Source organism: Morone saxatilis, unplaced genomic scaffold (assembly GCF_004916995.1).
Source record: "Morone saxatilis isolate NCDOM2014 unplaced genomic scaffold, NCSU_SB_2.0 Contig12, whole genome shotgun sequence".
Taxonomy (NCBI): Eukaryota; Metazoa; Chordata; class Actinopteri; family Moronidae; genus Morone; species Morone saxatilis.
In genome coordinates, this window is record NW_023339674.1 from 20,596,075 (window position 1) to 20,613,530 (window position 17,456).

At 41.2% G+C, this 17,456-nt stretch overlaps 2 protein-coding genes across 2 annotated transcripts in view; one reads left to right on the forward strand and one right to left on the reverse strand.

Annotated features, from left to right (window-relative positions):
- Positions 1-13,516: 13,516 nt before the first annotated feature.
- On the reverse strand, positions 13,517-15,839 carry bloc1s2 (biogenesis of lysosomal organelles complex-1, subunit 2). Its single transcript, XM_035654117.1, has 5 exons — positions 15,596-15,839; positions 15,280-15,396; positions 15,019-15,138; positions 14,792-14,896; positions 13,517-14,347 (listed from the first exon to the last, which is right to left on the reverse strand). Exons 1-5 carry the CDS (start codon positions 15,759-15,761, stop codon positions 14,316-14,318), a joined length of 540 nt encoding a protein of 179 aa, XP_035510010.1. The 5' UTR covers positions 15,762-15,839; the 3' UTR covers positions 13,517-14,315.
- Positions 15,840-17,137: 1,298 nt separating this feature from the next.
- usp24 (ubiquitin specific peptidase 24) overlaps positions 17,138-17,456 on the forward strand; it is a 30,759-nt gene continuing 30,440 nt past the window's right edge. Inside the window, exon 1 of the mRNA XM_035652759.1 lies at positions 17,138-17,452. Coding sequence (XP_035508652.1) covers positions 17,284-17,452 — 169 coding nt within the window. The 5' untranslated portion in view covers positions 17,138-17,283. The remainder of the gene's footprint in view (positions 17,453-17,456) is intronic.

Here is a 17,456-nt window from a genome sequence, read left to right on the forward strand (position 1 = left end):
GGGTGCAAAGAGAGGAGAGGAGTTTCTCTTCTAGTTTTCTCTTCTCTTTTACTTCTGCCCAGCAGGAGCACGTGTCTGTCTGTGTGTTTACCATTCAGACCATTACTGAACAGTGAAAATAGGACAATAACTTGACCAGCATAAAGGAAATTACAGTAGCACAGACAGTACAGATGGTGCTTAGAGTCAGGAAACAGTGCATCATCCGTTGGGTCCCACACTGGTGGCTCTGGAGCAGGGGAAGTAGGAGTAGCAGTAGCTAGGTGGCCTGTGCTGGGTGATCATTGATCATTGCTAGCGGTCTGGTGCTGGTTTCACCCTTGTTGGACACACAGGGCACCAGGTAAACAACCTGCTGACAGGAAATCCTGTCTGTCAAACACCAGCAAGACGTGACGTCAGACTCCTGACCCCAGAGTCAGTAGCTTCCCTCCTCCACCCAACCACCCCATCAGAGAGAACTGACACACACACACACACACACACACCACACACACACAACACACACAGAGAGAGAGAGACTTCTATTTCCTTTCATGTTTCGGCTATTTATCATGATTTTGTTTTAAAGGATTTAATACTTATGTTACCATCTGAGGGTTATCACTTTCCTCAGATGGTCTCGAGCCATGCAGATCATTTTATGTTGATTTGGCCAAGTTCCTATATGATTTCTGCTGCCACGCCAATGTAATAGAAATTAATGAAATTGTGTTTGTGGTGTTCATACCATCGAGAAATCACATTTGAGACCAGACTAGGCCAGACCAGTTTGGAGCTTGTTTCTCTGTGAGGTTGCACTTACCCACAGTGGTGCTTTGAGTTAAATGCTACATCAGCTAACATGCTCATAACAATATTCCTAACATGCTGATGTTTAGCAGGTATAATGTTTACCAATTCTTTTCTAATATAATTTTTCATTGTCTTGACGATGACAAATGAAACAAAACAGCAGATTCAAAACTGGGCTTCGATACTTGTAAGGCTGGATAACAAGAGCTAAATGATTCCAGACAAATGAACACACACGAACCCCAAGATGACACATAAACACTAATGTATCTTAAAACCAACAGATTCCTGCAAATACAACTCCTACTTCCGCACAGATCATTTACGAGCAAACACTCCCCTACCAAGCCTGAGGCCTCTTCTCTTATCCCTCGGCGTTCACCAGAGTCACTGACCTGGCAGATGCTCCCTTCCAAGACTGTCTCACAGCAGAGATCATAATACAGACAACATAGTTCCCAAACATTCCTCTCGTAGTTCAAAATGTATTAAAGAATAAGACAAGGACAGCAGCTGTACTGCTGTACTCTAGGTTGATATGTATTTCTAGATGCTCTTGTGTGGACAGAAAGCTTCTTACAGAAGGACTCTGCTGGTCTTGTTTCCCCCTTTAAACAGCACAATGACTAGCAGAACCTGGCAAACATTATAAAAGAGTGAGAAAAAGTCGTTAACGCATGTTTCTGTTGTTAAGTCATTAGTCAGTCTTTTGTTGGCCAAGAATGATCAAAGCCCAGGGGCCCTCTGTATTTATGAGAGTTGGGGGGTATGGTAGCCAGTTGCGAGCTTTATATGTGTGTGTGTTTATGTGCAAATATATTGTGTGTCTTTTTGTGTATATGTGGGTTCAGTCCCAGTGTTATCACACTGCTGTGGATGGATGGACTCGACTCAACGCTCCCACAGGATGCTGTTTTTTTTCCAAAGGTTTGTGTTAGTACTGCAGCACTGAGGTCGTCTGATCCACAGCCAGGCACACAAACAAGCGTGTGTGTGAGGTGTGTGACGGTGTATGTACGTGTGCATGTGTGTGTGTGCAGGCTGCTCCTTTTGAAATGTGTTTAGTTTGGACTGAGGGGTAAAGCAGCAGTTTGCCAGGGAATATAACAGTCCTATCTGGCTCGAAGAGGCCTAGTGGGGATCTCAAGTAACTGATCCGAGTTCAGTGGGTGGTACTAAATGGTTTAATCAAGGGGTCAGTTTGCTGGTCGGGGCTCTTCTGGGCTCTAACCGTGAGATTCAGTATTTTATTAAAATGCCAAGGGCAGCACAGTCTCAACGATGTGTCAAATTGTCTTTCTAAACAGATCTTCAAACAACAAACACACTGACTTCCTCTAACACACCCCCTTTTATCTGTGCCTCAAACCCCCAAGGAGTCTCAAGCAGGCCTGAGACTTCTCCTTGTCCACCTCACAAAGACTCCACACAGCAAAAGCTTTTTGCATTTTATTCCTGCTTTCACTTCCCTTCATCTTCAGTTTCCTTCTCCTCTTCCTCTCCTACTGTCTCAGCCCTCTTCCTTCCTCTCATCTCCTACTTCTGAGCATATGGAAATCTCATCCTGTATTCTGTGTGATAGTGGATTGTGGGACTGTCCCTAAGCGTTGAGGTGGACATCCGTGTGAGAGTTGAGTCTGGTGCCTCCCTGGCTCCTGGCATTCTCTTTGACAGAGCTATTTCAGAGCTGTGACACCGGAAAACACACACACTCACAGGCCTGTAAATAGAGCGGCAGACTATGATGCCCTTTCAGAAGCGGAGTGGGAAGCTGCTCGGTAGGTATAGTATTACCGGATGGGATCCAAGACAGGATCCCCTGTCAACTCTGGAAATGACTCAATGAAGAGGTAGAGGAAGGGAACAAGTGGACAGGAGATGACAGTGGAGACACAGTTTTACAATATCTTGATTAATATAGCTTTTTACTGTATCTTCTGCGAGAGCAATAATTAAAAAATGCGAAACCACATATGTTTTCCTGACAAGTGTGTTCATGCACATAAAGATAACACCAGGAAATCTTGTGTGAATGATTTCGGAGACATCTCGTCTCCTTCCAACACTCAACTTTGTTTCTATTAGCTCAGCCCAGTACCCTGAGAAATAATGTCCATATTGGACGGTTATGCAACTCATAATTTAGGTCCAGTGCCAATATTCAGTGCCCGCTCTGGAAGTAGTGTGCTCTTGTGTGGAGGTGGGAGTGGTGGGTTGGCCTGTAGTGTGTTTGAGTTTCATTCAGGAGACCGGAGTTTGCTTTCTGTCACAGACCTGCAATCAGTGTTTGTGTTTTTAGGCATGCTAGCAGCATGGCTCTATATCGGTCTGCCAGCCAGTCCACCATTTGGGTTCAGACTAAAATAGCTCAACAACTATTGGATAAATTGCCATGAAACATTAATGTCCCCCTTTCTATAAATTGTAATCTCTTTGGTGATCACCCGTATCTCACTATAATCATTATCAGATCAAAATGTAATGTTGTCCAATAGTTTTGTTTAAGAGTAAATAGCTTGCAAAGCTGATGCACTCCCATCAGCCTCAGCTGTAATTTAGGTTTATAATTAATTAGTAGACGTTAGCAAGCTAACAGGCTAAAGTAAGAGGTTGAACATGATCAGTTTTTACCTCCTTAGCAGCAGCTTTGTCACTGAAGTCATGTTAACATGCTGACTTTAGTATTTAGTAAAGCAGAATGGTACAATGTTGACGTTCTTGTCAGGCAAGATGGGTACCATGCCCACAATCTTTCTCTAACTTCAACCCTGTTGTCTGAGTTGCCTAAATTTAGCCAAATCTTACCCATAGAGGCAGGAGATCAGTATATACTCATATGAATTATTTTATTTAACAGTCTGGCTAGTTACTCAAAAAATATTATTATTCATCATTATTATTATTAGTTATATTCTTAATGTGGTATTACTAGTAATGAGTTACTGCCCAGTAGTTACTGTTACTGTGGGTAATTTTTTTTTACCTCTTTGTCATTGAGGTATAAGGAGTTGTCTGAATGCTACATGAACTCTCCCTGAGTCAAAACAATGCCAATATATAACAGATTAGTAACAGACTATACACATGAATAACCCACACACAGAACACACAGTCTGTTTTTATAATCATCACTATCCTTTTCACTGCATGGTTGCCGTCCCATGAGCAGGGCACGGCCTGGTCCGCGCTGGGTTGGTCCCCTGAGGTCTTATCAGCTCTCCCACCTCATGCATCCTATACCTTGGCCTCTGAATAGCCACTACAGATTCTTATTGTTGTACCGCCACAGCGAGAAAATCTTTGGAAGTGTTGGAAGTCTGGAAGTGACTTATTTATCTGGACAAAAGCCACTTTCCACTGAGGGGAAAAGCATGTGCACTTCCCGTGGACTTCAAATAAGTGTGTATGTTTGTGTGTACTGTATGTGGGGCCAGTTTCTGTGTATCTGTACCACTGAATGGCCTCAATTGATCAAATCCCATAACTTTATAACACTATTACACTGTGTTCTTGCTGCAACCCCTCAACATTGTCATTGTGACCCAGAAAGAGGGTTACATCATGCCTGTCAGAATATATACGAGTTGAACACTACAGTGTGGGAGGCAATGTTAGAGAGCGCGTATGTCACTCTAAATGAAGTGTGTGGTGCAGGTCCCCACCATTTGCACCTAACCACATCTAGAGTGTGTTATGAAACCAGATCCATAACTGTATATAGGGACAAACCGGAGAGGAAAACACACACCCTTCAGCATCCTCATCTGCATCTCAACAGTTCCTGTTTTTGGGACCAACTATATAGGGTATCACTAATGTACCAACACACACACACACGCACACACCGCACTGCCAAGCAGAGGAGGAAGGAGGGCTGTTGAGAACCTTTAAACAAAAAGACATTTTTAGAAAGGTCCTCTTGAGCGGGGAAACAAAGGGGGGAAGTGACATGACGTCGCACAGGAGGGAATCTGAGGGTCACCGGTGGCGTGACGGACACGCCTATGGAACGGTCTCACACATACACACATACACACATACATTTCACACACAAACACACATACGCACACACATTTGATAAACACAGTCAAGGTCCTCTGCGCTGCTCTCAAAATAGCCATTTCCTCGTCTCCCTACTTATTTGCTGATATTAGAATCATAAGGATGTTTTGTATCCACGTTCTCTTTCCTTTAGCAGAATCCAAAAGAAATCCACTGCGTCTTATCAAGGGATGTTTTGATTATCTTTCTTGATCCACCACCTGTAAACCTGCGATAAACAGTGATGTAACATGGAGAGAACATTATGTAAGTTTCCTCTCAGCCTGGCAGAGTCAAATAATGTGGTGTTACTGGTTTTATTATTGGCAGATATTGACCTGGACCTGATTATAATAATGCCTTTGGTTGTTATCTGGTCGCTCACATAAGCTGCACACTCATTACAACATGTTTCACTTCAAATGGGATACTGTTGTGTTTACAGGAAGTGTTTACCACACAACCAACCCACTTCCTTTGCATCTAAACATAGCTCTGGACGGCACTAATGGCCAAGAATGGAATAGAATAGAAGTTTGTAATCATTACTTTGCAGATGCTGCTGTTGAACATATTAGCTGTGCACAGATGTAAGGGACTTCAAGATAAAATTCAATAGGAAATGAAATTACAGTCTATGGCACTGCCATTCATTGCAGATTACTATTCGTGGCTATTGATTATATATTAATTAATGAGAGAATGATGCTTGATCTGGAAATCAAGAAGAAATCTGGTCTCTTGCTCATAAAAACACACACTCATATACACACCTCTCACATCTGGTACACGTTAGATCTGTTACAGAGTGTATGAATCTCAAAACCAGAGGGGGTAAAGCTATCAATCATGTGTCCCTCTCTCTTTTTTCTCGAGGCTTTCTTGAGGCTACTAGGGGAAACATATTATTTGTGTTTACTGTGACAGTTAGGTAAAGCTGAAGCCTTTTTCCTGTTTTAACTCAAAATAGAACGAACAGGGGAGCTGCACGCTGGTTAGTCATACACAAAGTTTTAAATCACAGTAGGAGACTGTCATCGTCAACGGGGTAACTTGGGGTAATCAGGGTAAGCTGGACTCTAGTCTGAAGGGTAAATAAGGAGATTTTGTTACATATGATTTGCAAAGGGCAATATAACTGCTTCTGGGGAAAATGTGTAACTCCTGTAACTCAAACACACACACACACACATTCAGGATGCATGTGTTCAAGTAGTGCAGAGCTAATGACATTTTCTCATTGATCCAGATGCAAGGCCAGACCTGCCCTAATTCAATATGTGGACAGTTCTTCTATGTAACGTAGACTCAGCTTTAATAGGATAATGCGGGTATAGAGACAGGGTGTAAAATGTAATAAACAGCTACACACATCAGGAGAGAGTAAAACATGGATCCGCACTTGGACATCACAGTTGGTTGCTTCAAGATTTAAACTATCGCACAACATTGTTCTTATTTTATGGTTGTGACATTGTCGGACAAAATCAACTTAAATACAGGCGTGTGAAGGACTATATCAATATTTAAAAGGAGTGATCATAGAGAATGTTTGAGACGACAGAAACTTGTCTCCTTGTGGCAGCTGTGGCTTACAGTAGAGTAGGTTGTCCACTAATCAGAAGACTGGTGGTTTGATCCCCGCCTCCCTCCAGTCTGCATGTTGAATTGTCCTTGGGCAAGATACTAAACCCTAAATTGCTCCTGAAAGTGGTGCAATCAGTGCAATCAGCGTGTGAACGTTTGTGTAAAGGAGCATTAGTTGCATGGTAGCATCTGCAGTCAGTGTATGAATGTGTGAATGCTGACATGTAGTGTAGTCCTGAAAGACTAGAAAAGTGACATATAAATGCAGTTTATTTACCATTTGCTGGTGGCTCACCTATACTGTATTTTAATACAACTTCACAGGGCTGAAACAAAAAGCCGGCTTTTTAAGATTTATATACTCGTGTGACCATTTAGAAAAGTTATGTTTTTGGGGGAGGAAAACGTCATTTTAGTGTGAACTGAGGGTTGAAACAGAGAGAAAAATATGCTTTAACAAATGTACTGTTTGTTGACCAAACAGTGTTATCTTGCATATCTGGAGGTATGCAGGTGCAGGTAAAGGGAGGGTGGATTCTCTGTGTCATGAGATGCCAGAGAAGTAATGGAACTAGATAAGCACAGATGATGGCTGGAAAACTGAGCAGGCCCTGGCATTCAGAAGAAACTGTCTATAGAGCCAGTTTGGCCAGTGGATTTAGTTTAATTTTGATGAAGTTTAGTTCTGCCTGCATGTGCAGTGTGTGCATTTTTATTTTGGGGCCCATGTTAACACATATCACATGCGGCTACAGCAACACTTTACTAGACAGTATTTTTTCCATGTGACGTGCATAGTTTCCATGTCTATATCTGTAGATGTCACAGACATGAAAAAAAATATATTTTCACTCAACACCTCCTGTATTCGTTTCAGATTAAATAGCGTTTCTTTGGACAGAATCGATTAATTTGTTAACAAGGTTTTATTGTACTGTATTTATCAAATTCAAACTCAGTGTGAAAAGATAGGACTGCAACAGCAGCACAGCAGCAGAAACACTCTCTGTGTGAACACCACGGGTGTGCGAGCCGCAGCAGTTCAGCAAGTGTGTCCTGACCATAAGCGGATATAATGTAGATATAAGGTCAAGCAGCTGGATGTCTGCTCTTTACTTAGGGGGTGGGTCTCAGGGCACAAGGTCAGAGTTAAAGGTTTCACCTGTCAGAGGGCTCAGTAGATTTATGACTTTTTAAAAAAGAAAAATATATTTATATGTATTTGGGGGGACTTTATTTAAGGACAGGTTGAGAGGTACACAAGAAAGGGGGAGAGAGAGAGAGGGTGAATCCACACCTGAACTAATCTGGATTCAAAGTAAGAATGACTCAAAAGCTGGTTCACACTTGGACTGACAATGCCTCACACAAAGACCGACAGACAGACTGTTTTGTTTTTTGGTCAAGTACACCCACCCGATGGTACGTGATGTTGACCCTGCAGTATGAAAAATGTTTGCAAATCATTAAAAATACATTGGGAAAGTTGGTGTGGGAGCCCAAAAAGAGACAAAAGAACCACCTGATGTTTTTGGCAGACTTAGCCTGACCACATCATGACCTGAGTACAGGGTTACTGTAGCAGCATCAGCTACAGACTAACACATACAGTAGAACTGACCAGGTAGTCCAGCTGAGCCAGGTGCAGTTATGTTTATGTTCTCTGGGTAATTATGGCAAATATTATTGCAGCCTGCTGCCCATGACTCTGCTTTGTTGGTGCGCTTAACTTGTACAACTGGCCAAAGCTCATTCACACAGAGTGGGACCAGTTGAGAAAGAGACAGAGATCCCAGAGGCTCCAGATGATTTGGTCCACATTATTTTAACACTGTTGTTATACAGAATAAGACAAAATATCCAGTGGACTTAGCTGCTCAATTGATTAAGTTATTCAATTTAGGATACGTATTTTAAAAGCCCCATTTCAGGTCTCTGTGTCTTTTTGTACAGTTTGTCCCTTGGCTCTCTCCCACTTGCTCATATTGCCCATAAGCAGAGGGAAATAAAAGCATGTCTAATCCAATGTTCTGTTGAATTTCTCTCACACACTGCTCACATGCACTCACGGGTAACACAAAGCAGAACATTTTCATGTCCTCAGTTGTTGTCTTGATTTCAGTGAGACAGCTTTGAACTGGTTGCATTACAAGTAAATAAGTTAATGCTATTTTGCACTTTTTAAAAGAGAAGTTACAACGTGGTTTAAAGAGGTATTATGAGAAACTAGAGAAAAGGGAAGAATATAAGATAAAAGACATACTACCCAAAAAATATCACATTATGTCAATAAATCATCAATATTCAAAGGAAGTCTCTTTCAACATGATTTACAAAAATAGGCATTGATTTTGCAACAAGCAGCAACTCCGCCAAAAGCACTATCTCCTGTAATTGTTCATTTTGATTGAATGGAAGGTATAGATACATATCATAAGCATAACAATAACAACAAACAATGCCTGAACATAGAGAACATGGCAAGAGTAAGTATTGACCCCTGAGGCACACCACATACCAAAGGGGTCTATAACAATCAGACAGATAAGATTCAGATCATGTATGTGCAATTACTGATATAGCCTTGTTCTAGAACTCTGAAGTGCTGCCCACATCTCAGATTTTTTCAGCAATCCACACAGTGAAAAGAAATCAAACAAAATGGAAATTCAGGCTGATTATAAGACAGTTACAGATATACAAAACAAGAAACAAAGCACTGATATCAAGCAGAATGCAGCGTCAGCAGGGTCCATGCATCAAAAATTAATCTGTGACACTCATGAGTGTCTCTGTTGAGTGTTTCAGGAAGCCACATTGGAAATTATCAAAAATATGATTGTATTTCAGGAGGATTTTGGTGAGGGACTATGAGGAAGTGAGGGATCTAAATAGTTTTTTTCTTATAACATGGTAATAAGAGCTGTTTGAACTGAGGATAGGCTACTGTGGTTTACCAGCCTATAAGTCTTAAAAAGACATAATTTTTGGTAATTAGCAATCAGTTCAAACAAATAATTAGCCCATGTGTCCTTAACTCTGTGGTTGTACAGGCAAATGGCTCAAAAACATCATATCTGTGTGCAACTTTAGTTTTTTGCCAGTAAGGCTTTGCTTTTCTGCGGTCATCAGTTCAAACTACAGTATGCGTGCTGTTTGTTACCTATGGAGAATGAGAGCCATGAAACAGGAACAGAAAGTGGAGATCAAAGATGATAAACATGTAGGATGTTATAGGTTCATCATTTGACAAATCAGTAAATCTAGCTAAATCTTAAAAGAAGCGCATATAGTGAGTTCATTTTATGTTTCTGTCCTGGACATAAACTGTGTGTGTCATTACTGAGCGAAGATGGTGTAGTTTGAGTTATTTTTCTGGTTCTGAATGCTTGTCTCATTCCTGGATACCCTTTGGGGCCTTCATGCCAAGATGAGTCAACACTGTCCTTTTATGGCTTCCGGCCACTTATTACTCATTTGGATGAGCTAATGCACACATGTCTAAATGAAAACACAAATATGCATGCACACACACAAAGACACAAACACACACACACACATACACACACATGCCATGCATCACACAAAAGCCTTTTTGGAGAAAATTATAAAATTACGAGCTAACTGTGAACTACTGACATTTCATTCTTGATAAACAGGATGTGACTGAAAGCCACTTTCCCCATCAGAAACCCCCTTTATTACTCAAACATGGTGGTCTTGGAAATCCCGTTGAAATAATGACGTAACAACTGCTATAGTCTATTGTATATTACTTTGATCAGATGGAATTTAAAATGAGTGTTACAGCAGAATAAGTATTGATAAAAAAGAAGAAGAATCACTTCTTACGCAAATAATTTTTTAAGCAGCAATAATAACGTAGGTAGCTGCTTGAGGGAACTGAGTCAGGTGGTAATTCTCCATGGGTTTATCAATAGGACCTTTCACATTACATGTAGTCAATGGATACATTGAAAATATAAGAATATTCATAGAAACATCTGCAAAAGTGAAAGAATGTATCCAGTCAAAATGTATTTCTTTGGAAAGTTCTCCCATGTGTGGTCAGTGTCACTATGTGACTACACACACATGCATGGAGAGACACATACACTGATGGCTCTGGTGCCAGAGAGTCTAAGTGTGGTTCTAATAGGGGGGTCTAAGAGATGCTGAGTCCATTTATACATGGCACTGGACACAATGTACATGAAAACAAGACTTCACAGAGAGTCAAAACGGGAAAACAAACAATAGCAGCACACAAGGAGACACACCAGGACTAAACTAATATCATATTTTAACTAGGATTACACAGGACAGTTCTCAGGTGTTGCTGGTTATGACTTCCTGCAGAGAAAGGATCCTCCGTCCTCAGAGCTGGATCTGAGGCTGGAGCCAGAGTCTGACACCCCAACTCTTCCACCTGCTGAGAACGGCTGGATTCTGTCTCCCGTCCAGAATGATGCTGCACCTACGGTTTTGTGCCACAATCCCATCTGTTCTCATTTTAGATTTTTAATAATGGAGTGATGGCGTGGACATTTTGGTATAAACACAATGGATTGTATTCATCTAGCGCTGGTCAAAGTGTTCCAAGAGCTACATACCTGACAGACGCTGGCTTTTGGTTTAGAGTTTCAAAGAGGTCAGATGTGACATGTAGGTTTTGTGTGTGTTCTTGCATCCTCACATGTGTGCACAGTGTATGATGAAGGTGTGAGCAACAGAGTGAAGTTAGTGATCGTGGTGCCAAACGTTGACCTCATGTGGCTTTTCATGCCCTTCTCATAGAAGGTATTTGAAGTTTCACTCAGTCTCTCAGATCTCACATGTGGCTTGTATTTGCAGTGAAATGCCTCCCAGATCTATTGGCTGCTTTGAAATGGATGTAAACATGAACCTCTTTGCCATTTATCTCAGGCCATTTGGCTGTCTTTATAGTGTCACTACTTTACAGGGGCATAGGAGGGTATTTAAATGTCCTGGAGTGCAGTTATGGAGTGCTGTTTATCCCATCACGGCCTGTGTGTGTGAGAAAGTGAGTGAAAGACAAAGGGATTTCACAATACAACTAAATTTGTTGACATTACCCAATTAAGTGAAATGCTAACTTTGAGCAAGGATGAAAAACACAGAACAAATGTGGTTTGAAAATGAAGTGTCCTTGTTCGCTCTCATTCATGAACACAGCCGAACAGAAATTTCCCAAACTTCGTGCTTGCCTGTCAGTTACACAACCCTGCGGTGTGGCATGCTGCCCTGTTATTGTTAACTGGCCCAGTCTCTACTTTAGACTTATGGAGAAAACAGCTCCTTTGCTGCAGCTGATGATGGACATGTGTTTGATTCTCTCTCAGTTACATTTCCTGGAATCCCCTGAGGTCTGTCAGACCAAATCAAATTGAGGCCGTTATCATTTCAAAAGATCTGAATTGGAGTAATTTCTTTGTTGAGTTAGGTCTATTTGGTCCATTTTGCGTAATCTGTATTTTAAGTTGATTATATCTTTAAGTTGAAGCCACAGTGCAATTCAATCAGAATCATTCCTATGTAACTGATATATAACCTGGCATTGCATGTGACACATGTTGAGATATCTGTATGCATTGTTTCAGCATTGTATGTATACAGTAGTGCATGCTGGAAAAAGGATTAGGTTTGCAAGATAATCTTTAGAGCATATTTGCAGAAGACTCGTTGTCTCTACAAAGCCCCCTGCTGTCTGTGGTGTATTTCAACCCTGGGAATGAGCATTTACATTGTGGATAGGGATCAGGAATCAGTGAAAAGAGACTTATTTTCTGAGGAAAGCGTATTTGTTTTGGTTATTACTGTAATCGCCTGAAAAAATTGCATGTTGGTCACCAAGTGCAGCTGAAAGATCCTCATTTTGAACTTACATAGGGGCAGACATGATCATGTTACATTGCTGAGGATGGGGAAAAACTACAAAGACCAAAGTGATAAACCAGGTGGTACCTAATGAGTCTGCAATGTCTGACTGCAGCTTCTCACTGGAATACTCCACTTTACCATCACATAAACAATACACAGGTACGTGAGAATAGACTCCACTTTGAGTAACATTTCCCAATGGAATGGACTTAAAGGTGATTTTCTATGTCTACACAATCATTAAAGGAACATTTTTTTTGTCTCGGTTTCCTTTTCTGTACAGGCAACACTTACTAGAATACCAGCCCTTTCTTAAAAATATAAATTCTTTAAGATGGAGAGGAGGTGGTGGGATGTTAAAATGTAACAAACAAATCCTCCAGTACACATGATAATTACATTTCATCTAGGTATAATAATAATCAAAGTATTGACCTGAGTTCAAATCTGTAACCTGTCTGTAAAGCACTAACACACACTTAGTACAGAATATACTTTCCACAGCCAAACTATATTGCTACAGTATGATCTACTTTTGCAGCACTTCCAAAACTGAATAATGTAAGAAAGGTTTACCTGTGATTACTATGTTACCTTCTCTTCTATGCTTGACTGGCTCCTGGCACTTACATTTAGCTTTCAGAAAACAACCCCAAAATCATTTAATAGACTGAATTGAGAGCCTTTGGGAGGGGGAGCTGAATTTATGCCCCAGGGCCCTGGAAAAAGGCAGGGAAAAGGAGAGATGGAAGGATCAGTGCAACAGTAAATAATGTTACAGTATGAATAATGAGCTCCCTCTGTGCCGGGGCCTCAACTGGAGTAATGACAGAGACCTGTTTTAGATTAGCACAAACACACATACATACACACACACACACACAGGAGGGAGGTCCTGTCAGTTTAGATCTGTTGCCCATGGCAAAAAGAGCTCTGGGTTCTGCTAATATAAAGGAGGGAAACAAAGGAAGCAAAGGGCATCACACACATCTTTAGCCACACATTCCCCTTTTCGTTTGAATTGTCCAGTATGTCTCATCTGTTTCCCCCTCTTGGTCTCATTCTTCCCAAAGTTTTTCTTCTTCTGAGAAGGCTGAAACATCCACTGTGCATCAATTTAAGTCTCCATCGTGGTGCAGGTCTGCCATCTGCTGTCAGCAGTAGGCTCATTTTAAAGGAAAGAGTCACACAATAGCGTGCACATCATGGTTTATTTAAAAATCCTCCAGTTTCCAGTGTCAATATCTTCGTATAGACATAATGCAATAATTTATTCATATCAAATACTTTTCATTTAAAACCACAAACTTTCAACTCACTCTACAGAGATGTGTGATTTGCAGCTGCTTTCTACACAGTAGTTTTTTTTTATAGTCGCAAACTCTATAAGTTTGTGGTAGTGCCTGGAGAAATAAACAAATCCAAATGAACCTGACAGACTGAGACTACCATAAGTCTGTGTCAACAGATCAGTTGCCTAAATTTGTTCAGAATCAGAGGGCTGGGATATTAAAAACACATTTATGAGCATGCTTCTTGTAAATATCTTCATATGACGTGTTATATACTCCAATAGTACATGTCTCTGTGTTTCTTTATGTTTAGTAGTACATTAGTATTATCTGATTCCACCACTCGGTTAGGATATGCGGGTAATTAGGCTGATTTATTCAACATAACGTGTAACTGCAAAGGAACAAGGGTATACTACCATAATCTCTTGTACATCTTGGCTGCATGACAGCTGCCAAGATCAATGATACAGGAGTTAAATCTAAGCCAAGTGCTGCAGTGCTAATTCATGTGCCTTCAGCTGCTTCCTCCTTGGTCGTTTCTAGGTGTCTAAGTGGCTCTGTTTGTTGTTTCAGTCTCAGTTCACATCCTCCTCGCAGCTCCTGGCTCCGCTGGCAGGGAGAGAGGAAGGCAAGGCCGAGTTCAGGTTAAAGAAGGTGAGAAGGCACCATAACTTTCAGTCTGCCTCTTCTTCCCGCTCATCGCTTCTCAAGTTTTTTGAATCTGGCTTCTGTAAAGATAAGGAGAAACAGGGACTGGATCAGACAACATGATCAGGCAATGTCTGGCTAGTATAGAAATATTTAGGAGCAGATTTGTCTGTGGTGTCACACCGCCCTCTGCTGGTGGACTTTATAATGCTTTGCAATATGAGCTGATGGAGGTGGCTGTACTATTATTGGTCTGAGGCTCACATACCAGACAAAATGACCAGCACATGGAGAAAGAGACAGGTTTCTGCTGTCACACAGAGATTGTGCTCTCAATGACAAGACATTCACCAAACATAGTGAAATAAAGGAAGTCTACAAATACTGATTAGAATATGTCAGTAAAAATGTTACTAGAGGTACTAACTTTCAATATTTAGTTATGAATTAATATGTATTTCAAGCTAACTTGGAATATTCTTGGATTAAACATATCATGCATGCACACTTAGACTAAATATTACCCAGCTTCTTGGAGTACGCGTCCAGTTTGTAAGCAGCCTGTTCAAGTGAAGACACTTGCTCCTCAATCTGATTTATTTGGTCCAGGTAGGGCTGCAGGCTAGCATCTAAGGCAAACACACATACCAGCCAGATGTTCATGCTCTGGTAGTAGAAAAAATATACGAACTTCAAATAAACAGAAATATAAGGATACAATTTGCTTTCATGCTGGTAATGCATTACTCACACTTGTTGTTGAGATCCTGCAGGTTACGGCTGATGTTGATGCTGATATCCTTCATTTCCATGTACTTCAGACTGGTAAGCTTGTTCATGTTCTCCAGCAGACGGTAATCCTCGCAAGTTCCTGAACATGGACATCAGGAGAATATAAGTGAGAGAAAAGACAACAAAAAGGAGTGCATCAGTAAATCACATCTCTGGCTAAGAACACAGATTTGCTTCTGTGCATGGAGAATAAGAAAAAGGGTGTAGTTTGTTAAAAGACCTGTTAGTTCTCCTTGCAGGAAGACGGCCATCTTTTCAAACATATCCGTACACAGCTCATTGATATCAGGCTCTGCAGGCTCCACAGCCTCCTCTGCTGTCTCCACACCACCATCACCTGAACACAAGCAGTGAGAGCAGGATAAATACAAAACACTGTCAATCCAGTTTGAACGCTAAATTAACCACAATGGACAAACAGCAGTGCCACATATAGGATGAACAGCAAAGGACACGCTTAAAAGCAGAATAAGTGGCTTCCTCTCTGCTACGTTAGCACTAGCAAGCTACGGAAGCTGCAAAGGAAACACACTCACTGTTTGTGTTGGGCTTTTTGGGAACAACCGCCGGGCTTTCTGCCACAACCTCCGCTCCTTCTGCCTGACTGCTGGAGCTTGCGACCGGGTTCAGAGCCGCTGACTGGGCCGCTGGTGCTCTGGAGATGCTGTCCATGGCTGCAGCGTCGTCGCCAGTTGCAGCCATTTTGTTCCTGTTTTGACTTTGTCACATGAGCTGAGGGTTCACGTGACGCTCACCCGCCGCCACAACCACCACCCCGACTCGCGCGCACTGCCACGCCCTTAATGAGGTTAAACGAGAGGAATCAATGGACAGTATTTATGAATCAGAGGTTGATGACAGTCGCTCATATTTGTTACTGGCAGCAACAAACTACTACAGCGAATGGCGCCTTTAAATTAGTACTTAATACAAATGATTTATTCATTTAAAATATAAAATGGGATTAATCATAAAAGTATGGAGGCTGTAGTGTGCCACCGGAATAATGAGAGTTTTACCATTTATGCAGTCTGAAAGTAAAAAAAAGAATAAAAGTAATTGAATTTGCTAGTTTATAAACTACTATTGCAAAGTATTTTTAAATGGCTTTTGAATTAAGTTTTATTATTCCATGAATGTGTCTGCATATCATATTCCATCAAAAAATGCTTTAACGTTTGCATTTTTATTGCTTTACGATGCTGTAATTTAAGTGAGTGAAAGCACTGAGCCACCCTAAAATGCTCAAAGCAATAGTAGGAACACAGATTGGCTTTCTTTCAACAGTAAATGCTCAAGTTATTTCAGATGAGGTAATGGCTGTTTAGTGATCTGCAAGAAAAGTTACATCTAAAGTTGACAGAGCATGTGAGTGATGATAGCTTGCAGCACCATTTACACTGTATAGTTGTGTCTAATAAACCTAAATAAAATTTGTTTCTGAGTGAAAGTACATTCAGTTACTTTACAGTCTACGGTCTGATGATATGGGACATAAAAGCCATAATCTTCTCCAACATCAGTTTTAATCTTCAGATGAATCCTACATTGAACCCCCAAAATACACCATTGTTCCCCAGTATTTTATCACAATTTGAAAACATCCCCACCAAGTGACAATAAGTCACCATTGTTCCCATGCAAGGCTTATGTTTAGTTTTTTCCAATTGGATTCCCTACGGTTAAGTGGTTTTGTAATTTTTTTTTTTCATTTTAAATTACATACCATGAGCAATTTAATTTCACTACATACACTGATGCAGATGCATTTATCTGATGCATTTCGTAATCTACGGAGGCCGATTTCTGCCAGATAAAAATTGTAGAAAAGTTAAGACCTGATTGAAAAAAAAAAGATTTACCAGTAATGTGATGGTGGATTTAAAATTATGAGATAATAAGTCACGTGTTTATTATGTTTCATTACGCACAACTGTTCTCCCTTTTACCTGGCCAATATAAAGTTGATAAAAATCTTGTTAAATCGTCATTAACTCTAGAAATCATTAAACGTCAAGGACTCTTCACCGTGCGCGCTCCCGCGAAGAGCATGCAGTTCCTGGCATGCAGAACTCGCCATCACACCTGTGTCGGCGCTGTTGAGGGGGAAGCCAGATCGTGACAGGCTAGCAGCAGTGGACTGTAAACATGGCGGCGTGCACAGCCACAGGGCTGTGCCGAACACCCCGTTACTATTAGCCTGAGAGACGGAGACACCCCAAACATGGAGACCGAAGAGGAGCAGCACATAACGACGCTCCTCTGCATGGGTTTCCCAGACCCCGACGTGATACGGAAAGCGCTCCGGCTGGCAAAGAACGACATCAACGAGGCAGTGGCGCTCCTGACGAACGAAAGCCCCGGACTCGGTTATGGATACGAGCCGATGGAGAGCGG